Source organism: Rana temporaria, chromosome 3 (assembly GCF_905171775.1).
Source record: "Rana temporaria chromosome 3, aRanTem1.1, whole genome shotgun sequence".
NCBI classification, from domain to species: domain Eukaryota; kingdom Metazoa; phylum Chordata; class Amphibia; order Anura; family Ranidae; genus Rana; species Rana temporaria.
This window is the reverse complement of record NC_053491.1, coordinates 432,245,376-432,272,304: the sequence shown is the minus strand read 5'-3', so window position 1 is coordinate 432,272,304 and position 26,929 is coordinate 432,245,376. Positions and strand designations below refer to the sequence as shown.

Genomic DNA, 26,929 nt, shown 5'->3' with positions numbered 1-26,929 from the left:
AGATTGTCCTGTGTTTGGCTCCATCCATCTTCCAGTCAACTCTGACTAGCTTCCCTGTTCCTGCTAAAAGCATCCCCACAACATGATGCTGCCACCACCATGTTTTTCGTATGGTAGTTTCATGTTAGAAGAGACCTGTCGGGAGAGAAATATGGAGGCTGCCATTGCATAGTCAGCATCTATATTATCCATTCCTAGAGCTTCTCCCTTATACAAAGGGATGGCACTTTAATGGTACAACCTAAAGCAGAACTGAAGCCTGGAGATACTCGCTTATGTTCTAGTGGTGCCACTCTTGGATCCCTCGCCAGACATTGACATATTCTGGGCTTCTTCTGGAAGCTGGTCTTTGGTTGTCTTGATTGTCTAGTGGGTATGATGTGACTTTGGCATGTGCTTGTCAATCATCCTGGCACACAGACACTGCGCTGAGATGTGCAAAGCTGCACACAGCGCAGATCAGTGTACATTTAGTACAAGATTGCAATGTTGTTTTATCAGAGTAGATAATGCATGTCTTTAATGTCCTTTTAAATATAAAAATATATAAGTTCACCTTCTAGAACTTGTTTAATGTTCCACCTGTTTTTAGGGTGGAACAGGTAACACATTCCCTCTCCTGTAGTGGCTCGGTGATCTGAGCCTTCTTTGTGACAGAAGTACGGGGAGAAGTTCCCCATGCCAGCTGTCACTTTTTGAAAAGAGCGTGTCCATGCAGGGCATAGCCCACATGGCCTCGTCCATTCATTCACAGAGTTCTGTGAATCAACCAACTAGAAGTGTTTATAATTTTGTTTATTTTATTTTTTTTAACCACTTCATTACTGGGCACTTAACCCCCCTTCCTGCCCAGACCAATTTTCAGCTTTCAGCGCTGACGCATTGTGAATGACAATTGCACAACACTGTACCCAAATTATATTTTTATCATTTTTTTCCCCACAAATTTTTTATTTATTTTTTGCGCTATAAACAAAAAAAGACAGAAAATTTTGAAAAAAAACACTATTTTTTACTTTTTGTTAAAATAAAAAAATTGGGATATTATTATTTTTTTAAATATTATTTTTTTCCTCGGTTTAGGCCAATACGTGTTCTTCTACATATTTTTGTTAAAAAAAATCGCAATAAGCGTTTATTGATTGGTTTGCACAACAGTTATAGCGCCTATAAAATAGGGGATAGATTTATGATTTTTTATTTTTTTATTTTTTTTTACTAGTAATGCTGGCGATCTGCGTTTATTTTTTTATTTTTTTTTGTCAGGCCTGCGATATTGCGTCGGACACTTTTGACACAATTTTGGGACCATTCACATTTATACTGCGATCGGTGCTATAAAAATGCACTAATTGCTGTATAAATGTGACTGGCAGGGAAGGGGTTAACACTAGGGGGTGAGGAAGGGGTTAAATGTATTCCCTGGGTGTGTTCTAACTGTGTGTGGAGGGGGACTGACTGGGGGAGGTGACAGATGCTGTGTCCCTATGTAAAGGGACACAGCATCGGTCTCCTCTCTCCCTGACAGGACATGGAGCTCTGTGTTTACACACAGAGCTCCACGTCCCTGCTGTCACCGCCGATCGCGGGTACCTGGCGGACCTCGCGGCCGCCAGGCACGCGCATCGGCATCTCAGCGATGCGCCGGGCACAGTGCTTCCCCGCTGCGCGCCAGGGGAATGCACATAAAGGGACGTCCACCCGGCAGTTGAGAGCCGCCCTGTGGACGTCTTTCGGCTATAGCGCAGCTCTAAAGTGGTTAAGGTAAACGTATCTTAACTAAATCTTTTTATCTGGGTTTGGGGGGGGGGGGGGGGGGCAAGTTGGAGCCAACCTTCCCATGGTTATCCTTTTGTTTTACACAATTACAGATGCACTTGAAGGCATCCTCAATCTTCTTGTTGACCTAGATCCATGGGCTCTAAACTGTCTAAACAAAAGGTCAGTTTACCGTCCTTCAGGCTTTAGGAGGGCCAGACTGTGACCATCGGGTCAGGAAATTGTACTAGCGTCAGTGGGAGTAAACAATGCATCTTTGGCATTAGGGGGAGGAATTGTACCCCATTGTTGGTGGTAAGAATAGTGCCTCACCATTGGTGTCAATGGGAGAAATACTGCCCCGTTGTTGATTTTGGTAACAGGAAATATGCCCCCTTTGTTAGTGGTAGGAATTGTATATTGATTCAGTATATTGATTTATCTGTCCCAAGGGCCAGATAAAGGCAAGCAAAAGGCCCCAGTTTGGAGACTATTGACATGGTTCCGAGTCCTCTCACCATATGTATTTTAGCGGGATAGATTTTTCTGAAAGTTGTTGTTGCTGTTTCAGATGGATGTCTTTGTTATGTTTATACCAGAATATCTGATTGGGTCTGTTTTCTCTTCCGCAGGGTGGCCACAGATCACAATCTGGACAATACAAGCAGCATACTACGAGAATGGCTCATCAATGTCCAGAGCCAGTACCATCACGTGGAGTGGAGGCCCCAGGAGCACCCCAGGTACCAGAACAGTCTTTTATTTTGTCCAAAGACCCGGGCTGGCCACACCAAAAGAAACCATTACACAACAAGTGCCCGGCTAGCTCAGTCGGTAGAGCATGAGACTCTTAATCTCAGGGTCGTGGGTTCGAGCCCCACGTTGGGCGAGTGTTTTTTATCATTTAAAACATGTTATTAAATTTTAAAAATAACATCTGATACAATAAAATCAGGGCCTCCCAACTACTCTCTGGGTCTGCACTAAATGGTATATTATTAGGGCTGAAACTATCAATTATGAAATTATTCGGCCAATAACATAATGGGGTTAAAAAAAAAAATATTTGGCCCTTTTATATAGTACAAAAAGAGCAAATAATCACAACTGTAAATATTACTTTCCCTGTTCCACAGTGAAAAAAAAATGAATCTCTTATACCGCGTACACACGATCGGAAATTCCTACAAGAAAACCGTGGATTTTTTTTCGCCGAAATTTTGTCTCAAACTTGTGTTGCATACACACGGTCACACAAAATTCCGACGGTCAAGAACGCGGTGATGTACAACACTACAACGAGCCGAGAAAAATGAAGTTCAATGATCCCGAGCATGCATCGAATTGATTCCGAGCATGCGTGTTTTTTTTTTTTGCACGTCAGAATTGCATACAGACGATCGGAATTTCCGACAAGAACTTTTCCCGTCGGAAAATTTGAGAACCAGCTCTCAAATTTTTGCTGTCGAAAATTCCGACAGAAAAAGTCTGATGGGGCCTACACACGGTCGGAATTTCTGACCAAAAGCTCACATCGAACTTTTCTTGTCGGTAATTCCGATCGTGTGTACGCGGCATTACAGTAGCGATTATTTGCTCTGTTTGGACAATAAAGGGCTCATTTTTGTTTTTGTAACCCCATTATGTTACTTAAAGTTTTAGCCCTGGTTCACACCTATGCATTTTTTGGTGCTTTTTGCAGAAACGCAGTACAGTTCATTTTCCATGGTTTCCTATGGGACGCGTTCACATCTACGCTTTTTTTTCAGCTGGTGCGTATTTGGAAAGGGTCAAGGACTTTTTCAACGCAAACTGTGCTTTTTTCGGTTCTATATACTTCAATGGAGAAGCTGCAGAAAAACATGTAATGAGTTTTTGCAGCAATTTATGTTTTTTAATCTGCCCAACAACAAATTGGGCAAAAATCACAGCAAAATCATATGTGCAAAACGCACAGCAAAACGCACAGCAGAAACAGATCAAAAGCAAACTGCATAGGTGTGTACTGAGACTTGCACTGGCCACACGGATCAATTTTCAGATGAGAATATTAATGCGAAAAATCTTTACATTCGCTGAATGAAAGAATGTGGTTTGAAATTTTCACTTGTTTTAACATTCAGGGCCAGATTCACAAAAGAGATACGACGGCGTATCTCCTGATTTGCCGTCGTATCTCCTGTTTCTAACTATGCGACTGATTCATAGAATCAGTTACGCATTGCTAGCCCTAAGATCCGACAGGTGTAATTGTTTTACACTGTCGGATCTTAGGATGCAGTACCGCGGCCGCCGATGGGGGGAGTTTGCGTCGTATTCCAGCGTCGGGTATGCAAATTAGCAGTTACGACGGATCAACAACGGATTTTCGCGTTCGCTACGTCGTCCGTAGTCAAGTTTCCCGTCGTTATTTCACCTGCCCTAACTCTACACAGCAATCGTATTGCTGTATAAAGTATGGCCATCGTTCCCGCGTCAAAATTTTAAATTTAACGTCGTTTGCGGAACACGTCCGGGAATACGGAAGTACGCTACGCGCGTCGACGTTCGAAAAAATGACGTCACGGCGCGCAAAGCACAACAAGAATTGCAAAATTGAGCATGCGAGTAGGTCCGGCGCGGGAGCGCGCCTAATTTAAATGGCATTTAAATTGGCCCGCCTTGCGCCGGAGGCCGCCGGCGTAGTTTTCATCGCAAGTGCTTGGTGAATCAGGCACTTGCGATGAAAACTTGCGGCGGTGTAACGTATCTACGATACGTTACGCCGCCGCAGTTCTACATGAATCTGGCCCACAGTTTTTAAAATGAATGTCATTTCTGAACGAAAACCACATCCACTGTCTGAGAATTCCTTTGACCAAGAAGTTTTCCATTATTTGTAATAATGATATCTGATGAAATTTACCAGATTAACCCTCTAATGCCACATATACAAGACCGTTTTTCATGACGAGAAAAATGCTAATTTTTAAATTGGTCATTAAAAACGGTCGTGTGTGTAGGCTCCAGAGCATTTTTCTCGACGAGAAAAATGGCCATTAAAAATTTAGAGCATGCTCTATATTTTTCTCTCTACGTTTTTCACGTCGTCATGAAAAATGGTCGTGTGTATGCTTTAACGACGGGGGGGAAACGCGCATGCTCAGAAAAAAGTTATGAGAAGGGAAATTTGCATAATCAGCCCAACGGGGGGCGCCATTTCGAATGGAACTTCCCCTTTATAGTGCCGTCGTACGTGTTGTACGTCACCGCGCTTTGCGCAAGCTTTTTTTTATCACGATCGTGTGTAGGCAAGGCAGGCTTGACAAGAATCGCGTCGAAAAACTTTTTTTTTTCCATGACATTAAAAACGGTTGTGTGTACGCAGCATAATAGTATATACAGAAAATCTCTTCTGTCAGTTATTCTCAGAGTTGTTTACAGATTTTGCTCCCTAACCATATAGTTGGTTATTTATATTTACCACTTCATAGAGATATTTATGCACTAAGGTAAAGGAAGCTATTTAGGATTTTTTTTTTTTTTTTTTACCTTTTACAACCCCTTTAATTTTAAATTCCCCTAAAGGACTTCCAACAGTCCTCTCCCCAAAACGAACCTTATCGAAAAGAAAATTTGCGCTGCGACAAATAATCAAAAATAAGGTGTAGGACTGAAGGTCATAAAAAGATTGCTTGTGTTACAAAGTATACAGAAGAAACTACTATAGTAAATATATAGACAAAAAGTGAAAAAGGAATGCTCTATGTACCGTGTATATTGGGACTTGACACGGCAAGTATTGTGTGCAGTTCAAAGACTGCTCTGCGATCATGCTGTGAAAACCATTTCAATTTAAAAGGGACGCCCCAGGAGCTCCCCGGGAGACCAGAACGGCCTCTTTTGTAAAAAGACCTGGTCCATGCACTCTGAAGGAACCTTCCATTTAGACCTGCAGGTATTTGTGTAACAGCCCGGCTAGCTCAGTCGGTAGAGCATGAGACTCTTAATCTCAGGGTCGTGGGTTCGAGCCCCACGTTGGGCGAGTAGCTTTTGTCGTTTAACCAGTTAAGGACCACCGCACGACTAAATACGTCGGCAGCAGAATGTCACGACTGGGCATATGGATGTACAGGTACGTCCCCTTTAAGAAGCCCAGCCGTGGGTCGCGAGTCCGCCGGCACCACGCTCGCGACCCGGTCCTGTGATCCTGCCGGTGTCCCGCGATTGGGTCACAGAGCTGAAGAACGGGGAAACCCTCCGATGAGGACACACATTCTGGTTCCATTTTTACAATTTTAGCTTTTTTCTCTCACTTTCAGTCCTGGTGATAATAGTCAAACGGCAATGAAATGCGAATATAAAAACGTGAAAGGGCTTCTAAGCTTTAAGTGGACTCCTCTGATCTGAAGTTCTACTTATCAAAGGTTGAAGTCATTTCCAGACACAACATGGTCTAGTTTCCAAGCTTGCTAGGCTTTGTACAAGCACAACGATGGTGTTACATTTACAAAGTAATATCTGGGTGTGAAAAGGCACTTGGTGCACACAGTGGATTTGTATGCTTTCTGACTCTTGAGATATATAGCTAGATTCAGATGGTTACGCCAGCGTATTAGTAGATACGCCGTCGTAACTCTGAATCTACGCTGTCGTAAATTTAAGCGTATTCTGGAAACCAGATACGCTTAAATTAGGCTAAGATACGAGCGGTGTAAGTCTCCTATGCCGTGGTATCTTAGGGTGCATATTTGCGCTGGCCGCTAGGTGGCACTTTCGTTAAGTTTGGCGTAGAATATGCAAATGAGCTAGATATGCCGATTCAGAAACGTTCGTGCGCCCGGCGCATTTTTTTTACGTAGTTTACGTAAGGCTTTTTCCGGAGTAAAGTTAGTCGAACAAATAGCTGGCCTAGCCAATGTTAAGTATGGCCGTCGTTCCCGCGTCCAAATTTGAAATTTTTACGTTGTTTTGCGTAAGTCATCCGTGAATGGGACATGGACGTAATTTACGTTCACGTCGAAACCAATACGTCCTTGCCGTGTACTTTGGAGCAATGCACCATTCGTTAAAAACGTCAATCACGTCGGGTCACTAGTCATTTACATAAAACACGCCCCCCTGTTCCACATTTGAATTAGGCGCACTTAGGCTGGCCCATTTACGCTACGCCGCCGTAACTTAGGAGGCAAGTGCTTTGTGAATACAGCACTTGCCTCTCTGACTTACGGCGTAGCGTATATGCGATACGCTACGCCGCCTCAAAGATATGCCAGTCTATCTGAATCTAGCTAATAACGTTTTTTTGTTCCTGTGATCGGCTTTATGTCTGCCTTTGCCCTCTCCATCCTTGTGCTTGTTATGAAATTGCCGCTATATAGACATTCAGGAGAGGCGCTTCGTCTTCCTTTTTACCCTGTATGGTATGTACATGCAATTTGCCCGCCTATTACAGTAATGCGATGTCTTTCTTTTGTCTCGCCATCAAAGTTATGTAGATAATCCCCATGCAGCTGTCCTGGCCAAACTCTCTCCTGAGCAAACACAGGATTCAGCTGTCGCTGAGAAATCCCCTCCAAGTACGAAGGAGCATGGAGTTATGCCTAATCCCCCTGGGTTTTGTTCCTCTTTTGCCATGCACACACAGCATGTATTCAGCGTGACACAACACACACATCCTCTTGTCTTAGGAAATACCTTTGCTCAGCATTTTCTTAAATATTAACCCTTGCACTGCTATGCCTCTTTTCCATATAGTGCATCTCCCGTGAGGGATCTGACGGTTCCACCAATCATTTTGTCTCCTCAGGTGGTTTCAGGACGAGGAAGGTCCCAAGCACTGGTCTCACTCTCGCTACGAATATGTCATGAAGCTTCGCCAGGCGGCTCTAAACTCAGCGCGGGAAATGTGGGCTGACTACATCATGGTATGTGACCGTCACTTATGCAAGAGCCTTTCTGGGCTCCGTGTCTCTATGGTATGTGACAGTCACTCATACAAGAGCCTTCCTGGGCTCTGTGTCTCTATGGTATGTGACAGTCACTCATACAAGAGCCTTCCTGGGCTCCGTGTCTCTATGGTATGAGACAGTCACTCATACAAGAGCCTTCCTGGGCTCTGTGTCTCCATGGTATGTGACAGTCACTTATACAAGAGCCTTCCTGGGCTCTGTGTCTCTATGGTATGTGACAGTCACTCATACAAGAGCCTTCCTGGGCTCTGTGTCTCTATGGTATGTGACAGTCACTCATACAAGAGCCTTCCTGGGCTCTGTGTCTCTATGGTATGTGACAGTCACTCATACAAGAGCCTTCCTGGGCTCCGTGTCTCTATGGTATGTGACAGTCACTCATACAAGAGCCTTCCTGGGCTCAGTATCTCTATGGTATGTGACAGTCACTTATACAAGAGCCTTCCTGGGCTCTGTGTCTCTATGGTATGTGACAGTCACTTATACAAGAGCCTTCCTGGGCTCTGTGTCTCTATGGTCTGAGACAGTCACTCATACAAGAGCCTTCCTGGGCTCCGTGTCTCTATGGTATGTGACAGTCACTCATACAAGAGCCTTCCTGGGCTCTGTGTCTCTATGGTATGTGACAGTCACTCATACAAGAGCCTTCCTGGGCTCTGTGTCTCTATGGTATGTGACAGTCACTCATACAAGAGCCTTCCTGGGCTCTGTGTCTCTATGGTATGTGACAGTCCCTCATACAAGAGCCTTCCTGGGCTCCGTGTCTCTATGGTATGTAACAGTCACTCATACAAGAGCCTTCCTGGGCTCCGTGTCTCTGGAGAGGAACTAGGAGCTCGGTTTTTGTAAGAGACGTGTGCAATGGCCCATGTATATTACTGTAAAGTTCATGGGGAAGTTGTTGGTGCAGTTTTAGGATTGGAGACTCACTGGGATGAAGTGTAGGCACTAGGGCCGAAACAACTAATCAATTAATCGACAACTAATCAATTATGAAATTTAGGGTTGTCCCGATACCACTTTTTTAGGACCGAGTACAAGTACCGATACTTTTTTTTCATGTACTCGCCGATACGATTACCGATACTTTTTTAAAACGCAGCCATGTCTCCCCCCCCCAAATGCAGCCATGTCTCCCCCCCCCCCCAAACGCAGCCATGTCTCCCCCCCCCCCCCCCCCAAACGCAGCCATGTCTTCCCCCCCCCCCAAACGCAGCCATGTCTCCCCCCCCCCTAAACGCAGCCATGTCTTCGTCACCCCCCCCAAACGCAGCCATGTCTCCCCCCCCCCCCCCAACGCAGCCATGTCTTCCCCCTCCCCCCCCCCCCCCCAAACGCAGCCATGTCTCTCCCCCCCAAACGCAGCCATGTCTCTCCCCCCCAAACGCAGCCATGTCTCTCCCCCCCCAAATGCAGCCATGTCTCTCCCCCCCCCAAATGCAGCCATGTCTCTCCCCCCCCAAATGCAGCCATGTCTCTCCCCCCCCAAATGCAGCCATGTCTCTCCCCCCCCAAATGCAGCCATGTCTCTCCCCCCCCAAATGCAGCCATGTCTCTCCCCCCCCAAATGCAGCCATGTCTCTCCCCCCCCAAATGCAGCCATGTCTCGTCACCCCCACCCAACGCAGCCATGTCCCCCCCCCCCCAACGCAGCCATGTCTTCCCCCCCCCCAACGCAGTCATGTCTCTCCCCCCCAAAACGCAGCCATGTCTCTCCCCCCCAAAACGCAGCCATGTCTCTCTCCCCCCAAAACGCAGCCATGTCTCTCCCCCCCCCCCCCCCCAAAACGCAGCCATGTCTCTCTCCCCCCCAAAACGCAGCCATGTCTCCCCCCCAAATGCAGCCATGTCTCCCCCCCCATAATGCAGCCATGTATACCCCCAAAAGCACTGTTGTGTCTCCCAATATCGGCTTTGTGTAGGTCTCCCCCGCCGTCTAGTTGTTCGGCGCTCAGGGAACATAACAGCTTTCATTTGAATAGCTGTGTGTTCCCCGCCGCGCGTCGTCATAGCCCCTCCCCCTTGTCGGGGCACTTTGATAGACAGATCACCCATCCAATCCTGGGACGGGTGATCTGTGGCAGCAGTTCTTCTACAGTGGCATGTTATACATACCCGAGGACTGCTCTGCTCTCCGCCCCCTTAGTCTCCTCTCGGCGAAGCATCGGGAGCATTTGCGCGAGTACAAGTACTTGTGCAAATGCTCAGTATCGGTCCCGATACCGATACTAGTATCGGGACAACCCTAATGAAATTAATTGATTACCATTTTCATAATCGATTAATCGGCCAGTAACATAAAAGGGTTAAAAAAAAAAAAGAAGAAAATTGGCCCTTTGTTACAAAAAAAAGCAAATCGCTACTGTAAATATTACTTTCACTGTCCCACGGTAAAAAAATGAACCCCTTACAGTAGCGATTATTTGCTCTTTTTGTACTGATTTTTTTTTTCAACCCCATTATGTTACTAAACATCTCAGGCCGGGGTCACACCTCTGTTTTCTGGTGCTTTTTGCAGAAACACACTACAATGCATTTACATGGCTTCCTATGGGACACGTTCACATCCATGATTTTTTCAGCTGCTGTGTATTTGGAAAGGGCAAGGACTTTTTTTTAAAGCAAAACGGTGCTATTTTGGTTCAATATACTTCAATGGAGAAGCTGCAGAAAAGCATGTAATGCGTTTTTGCGGCAATAATACTGTATATACTCGAGTATAAGCCGACCCAAATATAAGCCGATGCACCTAATTTTACCACAAAAATCTGGGAAAACCTATTGACTCGAGTATGTCTAGGTTGTTCATGTGCATGCCTCACTGTGCCCATGCCTCACTTTGCTCATGACTTGACTGACGTTTAACATGAGAGTCTATGGAAGGGGTGCCCGGCTTTGAAAAATCGGTGCTCCCCGGCCGTAGCTCCCCCATTGCACACTTGTACAGGAATAGTGGGGCTACATGTGTGCTAAGTTCTGGGTCCAGGGGACCTACGACCGGTTGGTACCAGGTCCCCAAATTCACTGGAGAAATGACCGTTTAACATGGAAGTCTATGGAAGGGGTGCTCGGCTTTGAAAAATCAGTGCTCCCCAGCCGTAGGTCCCCAAACTTTGCACACTTGTAGAGGAAGAGTGGGGCTACATGTACCGGCCGGTACCAGGTCCCCAAAGTCCAGGAGATTAGGTGCAAAAAGGTAACTCGAGTATAAGCAGAGGGGGGCATTTTCAGCACAAAAAAAGTGCTGAAAAACTTGGCTTATATTCGAGTATATACGGTATGTAAAAATGCTAATTTCTAAGTTTATTAACCGATTAATCGAAACAATAATCGGTCAACTAATCGATAATGCACATAATCGTTAGTTGCAGCACTAGTAGGCAGCATCAGGTGTACATATCTGCAGCAATTTCCCCCCCAAGACCAAATCTTGCCAGTTATGAGAGGCAAAGTTTTGTCACTTAAAGTGCAATTTTAGCTCACACCTTACTAGCCTTAATAAAGGGGTTGTAAAGGTACAATTTTTTTTTTCCTCTAAATAGCTTCCTTTACCTTAGTGCAGTCCTCCTTCACTTACCTCATCCTTCCATTTTGCTTTTAACCACTTGAGACCCGCGCTATTGACAAAAGACGTCAACAGCATGGCTGTCAAGTGCCAAGTGGACGTCTTTGGACGTCTTTTAAAGTGCATTACCCGCGTGCGCCTCTGGGGGGCGCGCAGCGGGTAAACACTGTCCCGGCACATCGCTGAAGAGCCGATGCGTGTACTTGGCGGCCGCGATGTCCGCCGGGTACACGCGATCGTCGGGAACACAGCAGGGACGTGGAGACCGATCTGTGTCCCTTGTACATAGAGACACAGCATCGGTCACCTCCCCCAGTCACCCCCCTCCCCCCACACAGTTAGAACACACCCAGGATACACATTTAACCCCTTCCTCACCCCCTAGTGTTAACCCCTTCACTGCCAGTCACATTTATACAGTAATTAGTGCATTTTTATAGCACCGATCGCTGTATAAATGTGAATGGTCCCAAATTTGTGTTGAAAGTGTCCGATACGTCCGCCGCAATATCGCAGTCCCAATAAAATCGCTGCCATTACTAGTAAAAAAAAAAATAATAAAAAAAATCATAATTCTGTTCCCCATTTTGTAGGCGCTATAACTTTTGCGCAAACCAGTTGATTTTTTTTACAAAAATACGTCAAAATACGTATCGGCCTTAACTGAAAAAAAAATATAAAAAAAAAAAAAAAAAAATTGGGATATTTATTATAGCAACCAGTAAAAAATATATATATATATAGTCCAAGGGAGGGGGCGAGCACGACACTCCACACCAGGGAGAAAGCCTCGCATTACTGTGTGGAGTTACAGACAGAAGAACAGGAAGTGAGGATTTCTCAGAAGAAATAAGGACATTTAAAAGCAAAATGGAAGGATGAGGTAAGTGAAGGAGGACTGCACTAAGGTAAAGGAAGCTATTTAGGAAAAAAAATTTACCTTTACAACCCCTTTATTACCAATTGCTACCCATGCCAATTCTGAGACTTCACTCCTACATGTAAAAATCTTAATTTTTTTTGCTAGAAAATTACTCAGAACCCCATAACATTATATATGTGGTTTTTTTTAGCAGAGACCCTAGGGCAGTGATGGTAAACCTTGGCACCCCAGATGTTTTGGAATTACATTTCCCATGATACTCATGCATTCTGCAGTGTAGCTGAGCATCATGGGAAATGTAGTTTCAAAACCTCTGGGTTGCCAAGGTTTACCATCACTGACCTAGGGAATAAAAATGGTGGTCGCTGCACCTTTTTATCTTCCACAGTATTTGCGCAGTCATTTTTCAAACGCCATAATATCACGCCTGGCCTTTGAAAGATCATAGAGCCGTCTGGGGATTCTCTATGATAAACTTCCGGCATGGATCGATTCCTTCTCCCTATCGCCGGTCATACGGGCGAGCCGGAAGACGCGTCAGGGGGGGTGGAGGATGAGTGGAGTATGTCCCATCCTGCTGCCTGTAAGAACGATCAAGGGGCTGAACAGCCGCTATGATTGTTCTTCGATGCAGGGAATCGTCGGCTCTAAATAGATATCTGAATGATGCCGGTAGCTTCAGGCATCATTTAGATATCACCACTCAAAGTAGGGGTGCAACGGATCAAAAAACTCATGGATCGGATCGATCCTCGGATCAGGAGTCACGGATCGGATCATTTTCGGATCAGTAAAAAAAAAAAAAAAAAAAAACACAAGACAAACAAAATATTTTTTTTTTTTTTTTTTTTTCGTGACGGTTATATTATGGCGGACACATAGGACAATTTTTGGGAACATTACAGTGGGAAAAATGGCAATTGCAGTGTTACTGTTTTACTAGTGTGGGGGCAATGTTGGCTATGGCTATTATTAATAGCCATAGCCAACATTGCCCCCACACTAGTAAAACAGTAACACTGTAATTGCCATTTTTGCCGCTGTAATAATAGTCATAGCCAACATTGCAGTAACACTGTGTATAGCCATTTTTCTCACTGATTACATTGGGGAAAAATGGCTATACACACAGTGTTACTGTTTACTAGTGTGGGGGCATTGTTGGCTATGACTTATTACAGTGGCAAAAATGGCAATTACAGTGTTACTGTTTTTACTAGACAGAGTACATCAGTACAGTGAGTTGGCTAATGGCTATTAAGCCATTAGCCAACTCACTGTACTGATGTACTCAATCCGTCTCACAGTACTCGGGTTGCATGCAGAGTCAGCGCACTTGCAGAATAGAAAAAATCCATGAGCAGAGGGAGGGGTGATGACGTCAGCGCGCACCGCCGCCGAGTGTACCAAGATGGCCGACCGCTCCGGAGCTAGGCCGAAGCCGCGGTCTTTCCTAAGGCCACGGCGGCGGTGCGTTCCGCGGATCGCATACTGTGCCGATCCGAACAGGTCGACCCGTTCGGATCGCGGATCGGGCACGATCCGTTGCACCCCTACTGCTGAATCATTAGTCTTTTGTTCCCTTTAAAGTCAACCATGCTATTCCTCTTGCTGTCCCATCTTGCAAACCTGTGCTTGGTGACTCTTGTGAGCCCTTTATCACTCTCATGTAATCCCTAGATAGCAGCTGTGATAACTGTAAAAAAAATCCCCTTCCTTGTTAAGTCTTATCTTAAGTCTGAGATATCACAAAAAGGATTGCTAGAGAGCTATGACATGAAAGTGGGAGCAATAAAAAACCTCCAGGGGGCGGCCTCCATTCACAACTACTGTTGGGATTTCAAAAGGAATATCATGGTATGCTTTAAGACCCCTTTCACACTGGAGCGCATTGCAGGCGCTATAGCGTTAAAAATAGTGCGTGCAATACGCCCTTAAAAATCTGTCCCCATTCACTCCAGTGTGAAAGCCTGAGTGGCTTTCACACTGGAGCGGTGCGCTAGCAGGACGGTAAAAAAAAGTCCTGCTAGCCGCATCTTTGGAGCGGAGAAAGAGCGGTGTGTTTACCACTCCTCCTCCGCTGCTGCCCATTGAAATCAATGGGACAGCGCAGCTATACCGCCCGCAATGCGTTTTAACCCTTTCTCGGCCGCTAGCGGGGGGGGGGAAATGCGCCCCGCTATCGGCCGAAATGCGCCGCAAATCCGCCCATAGCGTCGGCGGTAAAAATAGCGGTGTTTTACCGCCGATGCTATGGGCGGCATAGTGTGAAAGGGGTCTAATGTTTTTTTTCCCCACAACTTATTTTGACAAAAAGTACGAATTAAAAGGTTGTACAATTTGAGATGAAGAATTTGCAAAATAAAATAAATCTATGCCCTACCATAGAACCCTGTTGCAAAAAAGGAAACTTGGCAGGGCTGTCCTTCCGTATATTAAAAAAAAAAAAATCTTTAAACCATCCAATTTTTCTAACCAAAGGACCGTTTTACTACCCTTCAAACAGTGGCAAGAGGGAGTATAAAATGGTGTCCATTGAAGGAATAGTACCCCGTCAGTGTGGGAAGGATGGTGCCCCATCAGTGTCTGTGGAAGGTTTAGTGCCCCATCATTGGTAGGAAGAATACTGCCCCATGGTTGGTGTCAGTGTGAGGAATATTGCCCTAATGGTTTGTGTCAGTGGGGGGGGGGGGGGAATTGGTGCCCGTGGGGTGTCAGTTTGAGGGATATTGCTTCTTTGTCAGTGGGAGGTATAGTACCCTGTCATTGGTGTCAGTGGAAGGAATGGTGCCCCATCATTGGTGTCAGAGAAGAGCTGGATAAAGGCAAACAAAGGAGTAAAGTTTGAAAACCACTAGTTTAGACCAGTGATCTCCAAACTGCGGCCCTGGGGCCGGATGTGGCCCTTTGCTTGCCTTTATCTGGCCCTTGGGGCACCATTCCCCCCCACTGATATGAGACACTTCTCTGCCAACTGACACCAAGGATGGGGCATTTCTCCCACTCACCCCAACAATGGGGGCAAGATTCCTTCTAATGATGCCATCGATGGAGCACCATTGCTCCCACTAATACCAATTATGGAGATGTTTATGCCCACTGTTGCCAGGGAAATTTTCTCTGCTGCTGGCCACAGTCCGGGCCCCCTAACGTCTGAAGGACAAAAAACTGGCCCCTTGCTTGGAAAGTTTGGAGACCCCTGGTTCAAAGTCAACGATGTTCCTCCACCCCAAACTCGCTCATCCACGTCTTTATTGACCTTGCTTTGTGCACTGGTCCAAGTCATTTGGTGGGGGGGGATTATGGTGTGGGGTTGTTTTTTCCGGGGTTGGGCTTGGCCCCTTAGTTCCAGTAAAGGGAACTCTTAAGGTGTCGGCATACCACCAAGACATTTTTGACAATTTCCTGCTCCTAACCTTGTGGGAACAGTTTGGGGATGGCCCTTCCTGTTCCAACATGACTGCACACCAATACACAAAGCAAGGTCCATAAAGACATTAATGCTAGTTTGGGGGGGAGGAACTTAGCTGGCCTGCACAAGTATATACATCTTTCTTACACAGTTTAGTTAGCATAGGTGTTAGAAGTGGGGGGGGGGGGGGAGGGCTGAAAGCTGGAATTACAGTTTAAGTTACAGCTTTGCCTGCATTTTCCTGCCTCTTGCATATTTCTATTGTCTAGTGAACCTGTCATTTAAAGTGAGGTTCCAATGGGATTGGAAGTGTCAAGAGTAAGGATGAGCTCCGGCGTGTTCGCACAGTCCGCGTGCAGAGCCCGCCAGGAAGTCGGCACCGCGCTGCGCCATCACAGGCAGGGAGACATTTCCTGATGTTCGGCTGCAGAGATCGGGAAATGTCTCCCTGCCTGTGGTTAGCGCAGCGCCGTGCAGACTTCCTGGCGGGCTCTGCACGTGGACTGCGAACACACCGGAGCTCATCCTTCGTCAAGAGCTTTTCCTATAAGAGCAACCTGGCTTTCTGCCATGACAGGAAGGTTTGGGATGCTGTTAGACCCCTTTCACACTGAGGATTTTTTTTTAAATCGTGCCTAAATACGGTCTGAAAAACTCCTGCCCTGCAGTCTCGGTGTGAAAGCCCGAGTGCTTTCACACTAATGCGATGCGCTGGCGGGACCGCTCCAAAAGCAGCAGCATCTTTGGAGTAGTGAGAGGAGGGTTGTGTTTAGCGCTCCTCCACCGCCTCTTTCCAATTGAAAACAATGGGACACCGCGGCGAATTGCTGGCGGTATTAACCCTTTTTCGTCCGTTAGCGGGGGTTACAACCGCACCACTAGCGGCCGAATACCGCGGCAATTCCAACGGTATAGCGGCGCTATACCGCCACCACACCTCCCGCCCCAGTGTGAAAGGGGCCTTAAAGATGTCTACTCCCTTGTACCTACACTTCTTACCTGCAGCAGTTTGCTCATTCACCCCCCCCCCCCAGTGTCCGGAAGACCGAAGTTCAACTGGAAGTTTTAACAATATGTACCTGACTAGTAGGGTTTCCACCTGACCACAAGTGGTTTATATCCATAAATTCTCTAGCCATGAGCTACAGTGATCATTAAAAAGTATGGGATCATGACTGCGGTAAATAGATAGAAGGTTTCATGAACAATGTCATGAAAAATATAGTCCACACTAATAACAGGGTAGTTTGCTCTCTGCATCATTGAAAACAAAAAGCCACGTCAATAAATGCTTCCCAGACTAGCCCAGAAATTTCGAGTGTGCTTTGTTGTGTCGGATCCTTGGAAGATGCACTTTTCATGCAGTTACTAAGTGTGCTGTGCCTGGTAGAATAAACCCAATGACATGTGAGCTTCTCGTGTATGCCTGGTCATTTTTAGGAGCCACTCACAGTTCATTGGTTTACATCTCAAGATAAAGCTGAAAGGAGCTTCTGAACAAATGTGGTGATCTACATTAATCTCATTGGATGCTGCTCTGTTAGCTGCTGCAAGGGGTCTAAGAAGTGATTTGCTCATATGATTTTGACTGAAACCAATTGGGGTTAGAGCATCTTAGAAGGTTCCTCTGGGAGATTTCTATTGCAATGTATATAGCAGGGCTCGACAAATCCTGGTCGCCAGGGCGACTAGAAATAGTGTCCTGGCGACTTTTGTGAGCTGGCACCATCTGGTGGTGAGCCGTTGGTATTACAAGTTATTACCACCAGATGTGTGAGCTGGCGCTATCTGGTGGTGGCCGTTGGTATTACAACAATTTTTCACTATTTTCACTGCCATCTTCTTCCCTCTAATTAGAACCCCCAAACATTATATATATATATATATATATTTTTATCCTAACACCCTAGAGAATAAAATGGCGATCGTTGCAATACTTTCTGTCACGCCGTATTTGCGCAGCGGTCTTGCAAGCGCACTTTTTTGGGAAAAAATTACACTTTTTTTAATTAAAAAATAAGACGACAGTAAAGTTATCCCCATTTTTTTTTTAATATTATAAAAGATAATGTTACGCAGAGTAAATTCATACCCAACATGTCACGCTTCAAAATTGCGTCCGCTCGTGGAATGCCGACAAACTTTTTACCCTTTAAAATCTTCATAGGCAACGTTTAAAAAAATCTACAGGTTGCATGTTTTGAGTTAGAGGAGGTCTAGGGATAGAATTATTGCTCTCGCTCTACCAATCGCGGCAATACCTCACATGTGTGGTTTGAACACCGTTTACATATGCGGGCGCTGCTCACGTATGTGTTAGCTTCTGCGCGCAAGCTCGTCGGGACGGGGTGCGTTTTCTGGCTCCTAACTTTTTTAGCTGGCACCTAGATTCCAAGCAAATTTGTCAAACCCTGGTATATAGTCACTGATCTAAATGGAGTTTCAGAGTAGGTCCAGAAATCTGCTCAGCCCATACAAATCAATGACAGGCTGATTGGTGGTGGCAGCTATTTGTGACTGTTCACACAGCCAGCGATTACCTGCCCTGGTTGTGACAAAGTGGAGGGAGATTTACTAAAACTGGAACAGAGCAGCAGTGCTGCTCTGCATAGTAAACAATCGGTTTCTAACTTCAGCTTGTTCAATTAAGCGTTAACAATAAAACTCAGAAGCTGATTGGTTACTATGCAAAACTGCACCAGATTCTGTGTGCACAAGTTTTAGTAAATCTTCCCCCCTCCAGTGTGTCCAGCCATGATCATTGCAGATAATTGCCGGCTAGGTGAACAGTCACGAATAGCTGCGGCTGCCACCAGCCCATCATTGTTTTGTGTGATCTGAGAGGCTGCAGATATTCGAACACACCCGTTCTAGCTTCAGTAATCTGCAGATTCTTGTAAAAATTGCAGTTTGCTAATCACTCTTGTAAATGTAGCCTAATGGCCTGAGCCCCCCCCCCCCCCCCAGGAAGACCATGTATATGTAGGCAGTGTTGTGTTGGCTGAAGTGCCGCTTTTGAGATTGTAATATTGGGTTGTGGTAATATGTGGGTTGCCAAAATATACCTTCATTCACGTTACCAGAATCTGTCATCTCACTAAATACCTTTCTGATGAAGTCTGCCATTATCTGACTCACAATCTCCATCCTGTTCAGCATTGCTGTGTAGTTATTACCTGGGAACTAATTGTATATATTGTAGCTTAGACCAATTCCCAGTCCTACAGTGGCATCTACAGTCACACAGGTATTGAGTTTTATAATAGTAGGAATAGGATGAGGACTGTTTCATACCTCCCAACAGCGGTGACCGGGCGGCCCTGTGGGAGCTTCGTTCTAAGGTAAGTATTTCCTAATGAGCTAGTATGCGGTGCATACTAGCTCATTATGCCTTTGCCTTACAGCTTTTAACCTTTTCCCCACCGCGCCATAGACAAAAGACGTCTACAGCGCGGTGGAGTTATTCCGGGAGGACGTCCTCCCAGAATCCTTCACTCGCGCGCCACCTGGGGCGCGCTCCCGGAATCATCTGTGAGCGCCGGGTCTAGAAGACCCGGCGCATCACAGATCGCGGTAAATCGCCGCTGATAGCGGCGGTTTACCACGTGATCGCTCCGTCATATGACAGAGATATGATGCAATACCCGCTAATATGACAGAAGCAAGATTTTTTTTTTTTTTTTTTTTTTTTTTACAGAATTGTCAGTGTTTTTTCTTTTTTAGCGCAAAAAATAAAAAACCCAGAGGCGATCAAATACCACCAAAAGAAAGCTCTATTTGTGGGGAAAAAAGGACAAAAAATTCAGATGGGCACAATGTTGTATGACTGAGTAATTGTCATTCCAATTGTAAGAGCACCGAAAGCTGAAAATTGGTCTGGTTAGGAAGGGGGTTTAAGTGCCCAGTGGTCAAGAGGTTAATAGGCAACAAAAATCTAAATAAAAAAAATGTCAAAAGTTCTCAAAAAACTTGAAAAACGGAGAGCACTATGTAGCCTGTATTTGTGATTTCATGTTGCCTGCTGAACTTAGGAGACGTGACGCTGAGCTGAATCCCAGGAGTGGAGCAAGAGGATCGTTGTGGAGTTTATCACTGGAGTCTTGAGATGAGCAGGTTTTTCAGCTGGTGGCGGTGTGCACTTTTGGGTGTTAGCAGTGTGAGGATGGAAGAACACAGTGGGGCAATAGACACGTTTTCTGGACTTGTGTTTATATGGATTTTATGAGACCTTTTTATATATTTTTGCGGAGGATTAAGGATTTATTCTAAATAAATATATAAGATTTAAGGACACAGTAGTGCTGCACTATATATGTAGAAATAAGAATGCAGAAAAAACAATCCAATGATTTATGCGGTCTTATGTCTGCAAAATATTAGCTAAGTTATGGCCAGGTTTTGGCCAATATCCTCTAAGCAGTACCAAGAAGTAACCTTTCACCTTGTATCAGCATAGAGCAGTAAAAGTAATGAAGGATGGCTGGTTGCTGCACATTTCTGAACTTGGCATGTTACTTTTTATATGATTTTGGCTGCCAAAAAAGTACAGTAAAGACATTTTTGTTGCTTTTGGCTCCCTAAAAACAAGTAAAGCCAGACCAAGGGTGTCGATTAGTGACGGTGGTGGCACTGAGGCTGTTGGCTTCAATATGCAGCATAGTTGCCTTGCATTGGTCTGTAGGAATAACCAGACCGAGGCTTAAGTCCACCCTAAAGCCGTGTACACACAATCGGTTTGTCCGATGAAAACAGTCCATCGGACAAACTGATCGTGTGTGGGCCCCATCGTTTTTTTTTTTTTCCATCTGTGTAAAAAAAAAATAGAACCTGTTTTACATGTTTCCTATGGATAAAAAAACGATAGGAAATTCGTCTGTGTGGAACTCCATCAGAGGAAAATCCACGCATGCTCAGAATCAAGTCGACGCATGCTCGGAAGCATTAAACTTCATTTTTTTAGGCTCGTCGTAGTGCTTTACGTCACTGTGTTTTGGCGCGGTCGGAATTTAGTCTGATAGTGTGAATGCAAGACTGATGAAAGTCGTCTTCATCGGATTTCCGACGGAAAAATCCATCAGATTTTATTCCATCAGAAATCCGATCGTGTGTACATGGTATAACACAAAAATCGCTACATCTACAGACATTCACAATTTAATGCTGCGTACAGACGGTCGTTTTTTGTGATGTAATAAAACAACGTTTTATATCATGAAACAAAACAACGTTTTTGAAACTTCAATTTTAAAAAACTACGTTGCCTACACACCATCGTTTTTTCAAAATGCTCTAGCAAAGCGCGGTTACGTTCAGCACTCTTTTTCCATTGAAGCTCGCTTCATACCTTGCTTCTGAGCATGCGCGGGTTTAAAAACGTTGTTTTAAACATCATTTTAGCTACACACGGTGATTTTTTTATGACACAAAAATGACGTTTTGAAAAAAGACACAAAAAATTGAATTTTGACGTTTTTCAGAAGACCTAAAACAACGTTTTCCCCACACACGGTCATTTTTAACGAAGTTTTTAAAAACGTCGTTTTTTTTCATCACATAAAGTGACAGTATTAGACTTGCCTATCTAGCCCTGTAAATAAGAAATCCATATACATACCTTTTTTGAAGCCGATCCAGTCCAGTCTCAAGCTCTGCAGAGGACACAGCCGACAACGGCTGTGAAATGAATGGGAAGTGACGTCACCTATAGAGTTGCTATGGGGCTTCTGTTGTCAAAGGTATCCTCTGCACACCCCCACACAGAGAAGCTGCAGCTGATAGCTCAGCGTGGGATCGGCTTCAAAAAAGGTATGTATACTCATTTCTTCTTTACAGGGTTAGCTAGGTTAGTGTTAGATCAGGGTTTGACAAATTTGCTTGGAATCTAGGAGCCAGCTAAAAAGTTAGGAGCCAGAAAACGCACCCCGTCCCGACGAGCTTGCGCGCAGAAGCGAACACATACGTGAGTCCTCCTCTGTAACTCAAAACATGCAACCTGTAGATTTTTTTAAACGTCGCCTATAAAGATTTTAAAGGGTAAAAGTTTGTCGCCATTCCACGAGCGGACGCAATTTTGAAGCGTGACATGTTGGGTATGAATTTACTCGGCGTAACATTATCTTTCATAATATTAAAAAAAATGGGGATAACTTTACTGTCTTATTTTTTTAATTTAAAAAAGTGTATTTTTTTCCCAAAAAAGTGCGCTTGTAAGACCGCTGCGCAAATACGGCATGACAGAAAGTATTGCAACAATCGCCATTTTATTCTCTAGGGTGTTAGGATAAAAAAATATAGAGGGAAGAAGATGGCAGTGAAAAATTACATTAGAATTGCTGTTTAACTTGTAATGCTTAACTTGTAATACCAACGGCTCACCACCAGATGGCGCCAGCTCACAAAAGCCACCTTGCCCACCTTTCAAGCCAAGTCGCCAGGACACCATTTCTAGTCGACCTGGCGCCCGGGATTTGTCGAGCCCTGTGTTGGATCATTGATGTCTGTAGATGTAGAGATTTTAGTGCTAGGGAGCACTTAACCTTTAAACACACTGGACTTTTTTATTTATTTTTCACAGCTGCTTCATACAACGCATACTTGCAAACGGAGGGCAACAGGAAGTGAGAGAAAATCTCCCCCTAGGACAGGAAGTTCACTCCTGTAATAGTTATCATAGGGAAAAAAGTGTCTCCACAAAGGCTGGGTTCACATATATGCGAATTGGATGCGTTTTGGACTGCATACAATTCACATGACATGTGAATGTGACCGGCTCTCCGTGGAGCCGGTTCAAACATGTCCGAGGCAGCCGCGGTGCGGTTTTGAAAAGGGTACTGTGTGTTTTTTGTCCGGTTCAGAAGCGAATTCTGGGAAAAATTTGGTCCTGAAACGATGAACACAAATGCATTGGACTGCAATCCACAACCGGACATGTGTGAACCCAGCCTGAAGATTTACCACCAATCCTTATTTCCAACACAACCCAACATTTTCATAATCCGATTGTTACAGGGACAGAAAGTGATTTCAAATCTTCTGTACAGGAGCACAGACAGCAAAATGAACCTTACAGGGGTGTTGTCCCTTCCCTATGATATCCGAAAAACGTAAAAACTTTTTTGGCTGGCTTTGCACTTAAATAATGTACCTATTCCGATGTACATTCATATATTCAACTGATGAACAAATCTATAGACCCTATCTTGTTTGTAACCGGGGGACTGCCTGTATTTATATTTCTTATATATAATTGTATTATTATATTTGACTTTTGAATTAATATCATGAATTTATTTTCAGTCATTATCGACATTATTTTCGTCTCATAGCCTTCGGCAGCCATTATCGGCACCTATCTTTTTCTATCGTCAAAACTCTGATAGCCCTATTTTCGGCTGCCGATATATTGGTGCATCTTTAGTCTCAACATAGAAAAGCACCTATAAATCAAAAAGTAAGCCATCATTTTGAATCATTTCATTTAGGATCATTTATATTGACCTTGGGGATCGGATCTATAGCCCTGTATACACGGCCCGGATTCTCGCCAGAAAAAAAAAAACGTTATTTTACCTGACAAGATTCCTGGCAAGATTCTCTGGCCGGCCGAGTGTACACACACACCATTCAAAAGAACCGCCATTCTTTTGAATGGCACGAACACGGTGACGTCATCGACTACGATGAGCATGCGCTCGTCACATTCGATGCCGCCGCCATCTTGCTTCACCCTACCTGTGCCCTGGAAGCTACTGCGCATGCGTCAAAGTCATTTCGACCATGCGCGGGTTTCCATGGAGAGGCAAGTATACACACGCTCTGGTTTCTCGGCAGGAAAACACTGCCGAGAATCTCGCGTCGAGAAAATAGAAAGCAGGTTCTCTATTTTCCTCGTCTAGATTCTGGGCAGTTTTCGTGACAAACCTGAAAGCCTCGTACACACGCACGGTTTTCTCGGCAAAAAAAAACGTGCCTGTGTATGAGGCTTAAAGTGGAGGTTCACCCGGAAATAGCAATTTTTACCCTTAGATTAATGCTCATTTTGTCTAGGGGAATTGGCTAGCTTTTTTTAAATCAAAGCTGTACTTACTGTTGTAGAGAGCGATCTTCTCCGCCGCTTCCGGGTATGGGCTGCGGGACTGGGCGTTCCTATTTTGATTGACAGTCTTCCGACAGGCTTCCAACGGTCGCATCCATCGCGTCACGATTTTCCGAAAGTAGCCGAACGTCGGTGCGCAGGCGCAGTGTAGAGCAGCACCGACGTTCGGCTTCTTTCGGCTACTCGTGACGAGATGTATGCGATCATCGGAAGCCTGTCGGAAGACTGTCAATCAAAATAGGAACGCCCGCTCTCGAAGACCATACCCGGAAGCGGCGGAGAAGATCGCTCTCTAAAACGGTAAGTACTGCTTCGATTTTAAAACAACTAGCCGATTCCCCTAGACAAAATGAGCATCCATCTAAGGGTAAAAAAAAATGTATGGGTGAACTCCCGCTTTAAGGTTAAAAACTGGTCATAATCCTGAGGTACAAATACTGCAGCTGCTGACTTTTAAAATATGGACACTTACCTGTCCAGGGCACCCGCAACGTCCTTGCAGCTTCACTTCCTGGTTCCCTACTGCGCATTCCCGAGTCGCTGTATTCTGGGACCTGTGTGTCTCCCAGAAGACAGCAGGGTGGGGACGGAGGAAGCTCCGGACGTGACGCAAATATCCACAGTTATCTATGCCCGGAAGTGGGAACAAATACCTGTATTAGACAGGTATCTGTTCCCCCCTGAAAGGTGCCAAATGTGACAACAGAGGGGGGATTCCAAAAAGTTAAATTTTTGGGTGGAACTCCACTTTAAGGTTTTAGATATTTGAATCCACTGTTTAAATAGAGCTTGTAGCTAAAAAAAACAAAACAAAAAAAAAATCCAAGTTACTCAGGCTGGCTGTAGACCAGAGGCTGGTAGTATGTGTTTACTGGTAATGGAAGCTTCTATTGAATTTTCCGTTATGTTTCCAGAAGTGGCAAAGCTCCCATTTTGGCTTACATTTTATATCTTCCCTCAGCCAAATGTTTTGTAGACTGCTGTGCACGTTCTATAATAAGGTAACCGTATCGGATAATGTTGTGAGGACACCGCGTGTTTGCTTTGTTCACGGATGGTTGCTGCACATTGTGATTCAGCCTCTTGAGGCCTCACAAGTGATTTTGAAAACTGATCCTGTAAATAGAAGTTCTGGTTTCATTGACATTACAATGACTTCAGGAGGAATAAAGAAACCGTAATCAGATTTTCCCTCATTGTTGGCTTGTTAATGTTCCAGTTTGTTTTCAGGAGAGACATCTGGTACCTCGCTTGCCGGAAAATTCAGACTTTGTGAGGCTCTGATTTATTACAATGCAGCCCAATGTGGTTACATGCCAACTCTTCCCAGAATTCAATCTTGTACTGTTGTTGGCAACTGTATCACATGCTGGCTTCTTATGCCGCGTACACACCATCACTTTATGTGATGAAAAAAAAACGACATTTTTAAAAACGTCATTTTAAATGACCGTGTGTCGGGGAAAACGTTGTTTTATGTCTTCTGAAAAACGACAAAAAAAAAATTTGAGCATGCTTAAATTTTTTGTGTCGTTTTTTAAAACGTCGTTTTTTGTGTCAGAAAAAATTACCGTGTGTAGCTAAAACAACGTTTTTAAACCCGAAAAGAGTGCTGAACGTAACCGCGCTTTGCTAGAGCATTTTGAAAAAACGATGGTGTGTAGGCAACGTCGTTTTTTTACTTCACAAAAAATGTCTTTTTTTTCATCGCATAAAGTGATGGTGTGTACGCGGCATTAGGCCTGGTTCATACTTAAAGGGTCACTAAAGGAAAAAAAAATGTTGCCTAAAATTAATGTCTGCAAGGTAGACGGACAGAATAGTGTAATGATTCTGTTAAAAAACAAGTAAATACCTATTAAATTCCTTCATCTATATCACCTCCGGCATTCTAGTTTCTGTTCTCTCATTCACTTCCTGGTTTGCATCGTTCGTTCATGTAAGAACTACATTTCCCAGTATGAATTGCGGCACGCCCAGTAATTCACACCTCCTTGAAGTCTCTAAGGCCTTGTACACACGACCGAACATGTCTGCTGAAACTGGTCCGCAGACCAGTTTCAGCGGACAGATCCGACCGTGTGTACAGCCTAGCAGACAGGTTTCCAGCAGACAAAAGTTTTTTAAAGCATGCTTTAAAACTTGTTGGCTGGAAACCCGTCTGTCCAACATGTCCGCTGGTTAGTACACCTAACCAGCGGACAGAAATCTCCCGCATGCGTCGAATGGATTCGACGCATGCATGGAAGTATTTTACTTCCTGGTTTGGTGACGTAGCGGCGTCAACGTCACCGCCACGTCACCGCGCTGTCTGTCCGCGGGGATTTCGGTTTGATGGTGTGTACAGCCATCAGACCGAAATCACCGAGCGGACATGTCCGATGAAAACGGTCCGCGGACCGTTTTCATCGGACTTGCCCGCTCGTCTGTACGAGGCCTTACATGTACAGAGCGTCCTGCCACACAGATGTAGTTCCCAGGAGGGGGCGAGCACGTTACTGACCACCGCAGTAAACCCTCCCTTCACGGTGGTCAGTAAAATCGGACAAGCAGGAAGTGAACAGAACAGAGAAGAAATAGAGCAACTTCTGAGCAAAAATGAACAATGAGGAAGTGAAAAGAGGAATGTCTGCAGGTAAAGGATGCTTATTATGAAAAAAAAAATTTCCTTTGCAACCCCTTTAAGCATTTTTTTTTTGTGCAATTTCATTTTTGCAGAAACGCACTACAGTTCATTTAACATGGTTTCTTATGTTGTTATCATCTGTGCGTTTTATGGAAAGGGCCATGGTTTTTTTTTTTTTCGGATTTTTGGTTCCATAGACTTCAATGGTTTAAAGATGTGTATTGAAAAAACGCTAAATGCACCAGCAATATGCAAACTGTAACCTGCACAAGTGTGAATCAGGCCTTATAGTTATGGACTCCAATGGGGAAAATGTTCTCATTACAACACTTGGTTATATTTAGGAATCGTGTCGCCAGACCATTCATTTCAACAGCAATCTCCTCATGAGGCCCCATACACACGAGAGGATCCATCCGCTGAAAAATCTCAGCGGATCGGTTTCAGCGGATAGATCCCCTGGTGTGTACGTTCCAGCGGATATTTATCCGCGGATATTTCCGATTTCCAGCAGATAAAAATTTCTTAGCATGCTAACAAATCTATCCGCTGGAATCGGCTCCAGCGGATCGATCTGGTGGTCTGTACAGACTCACCGGATCGATCCATCCGAACCCGTCCCTCGAATGCGTCGTAATG

At 44.8% G+C, this 26,929-nt stretch overlaps 1 protein-coding gene and 2 non-coding genes across 3 annotated transcripts in view; all 3 read left to right on the top strand.

The window, feature by feature from the left end:
• The window catches only part of COLGALT1 (collagen beta(1-O)galactosyltransferase 1), a 91,623-nt gene that overhangs the window by 15,344 nt on the left and 49,350 nt on the right, over positions 1-26,929 (top strand). The window contains exons 2-3 of the mRNA XM_040346349.1: positions 2,391-2,501; positions 7,547-7,664. Of these exons, the coding sequence (XP_040202283.1) occupies positions 2,391-2,501; positions 7,547-7,664 (229 nt within the window). The remainder of the gene's footprint in view (positions 1-2,390; positions 2,502-7,546; positions 7,665-26,929) is intronic.
• TRNAK-CUU lies at positions 2,575-2,647 on the top strand. Its single transcript has one exon. It is a non-coding gene; the product is annotated as a tRNA-Lys (tRNA).
• TRNAK-CUU lies at positions 5,710-5,782 on the top strand. Its single transcript has one exon. It is a non-coding gene; the product is annotated as a tRNA-Lys (tRNA).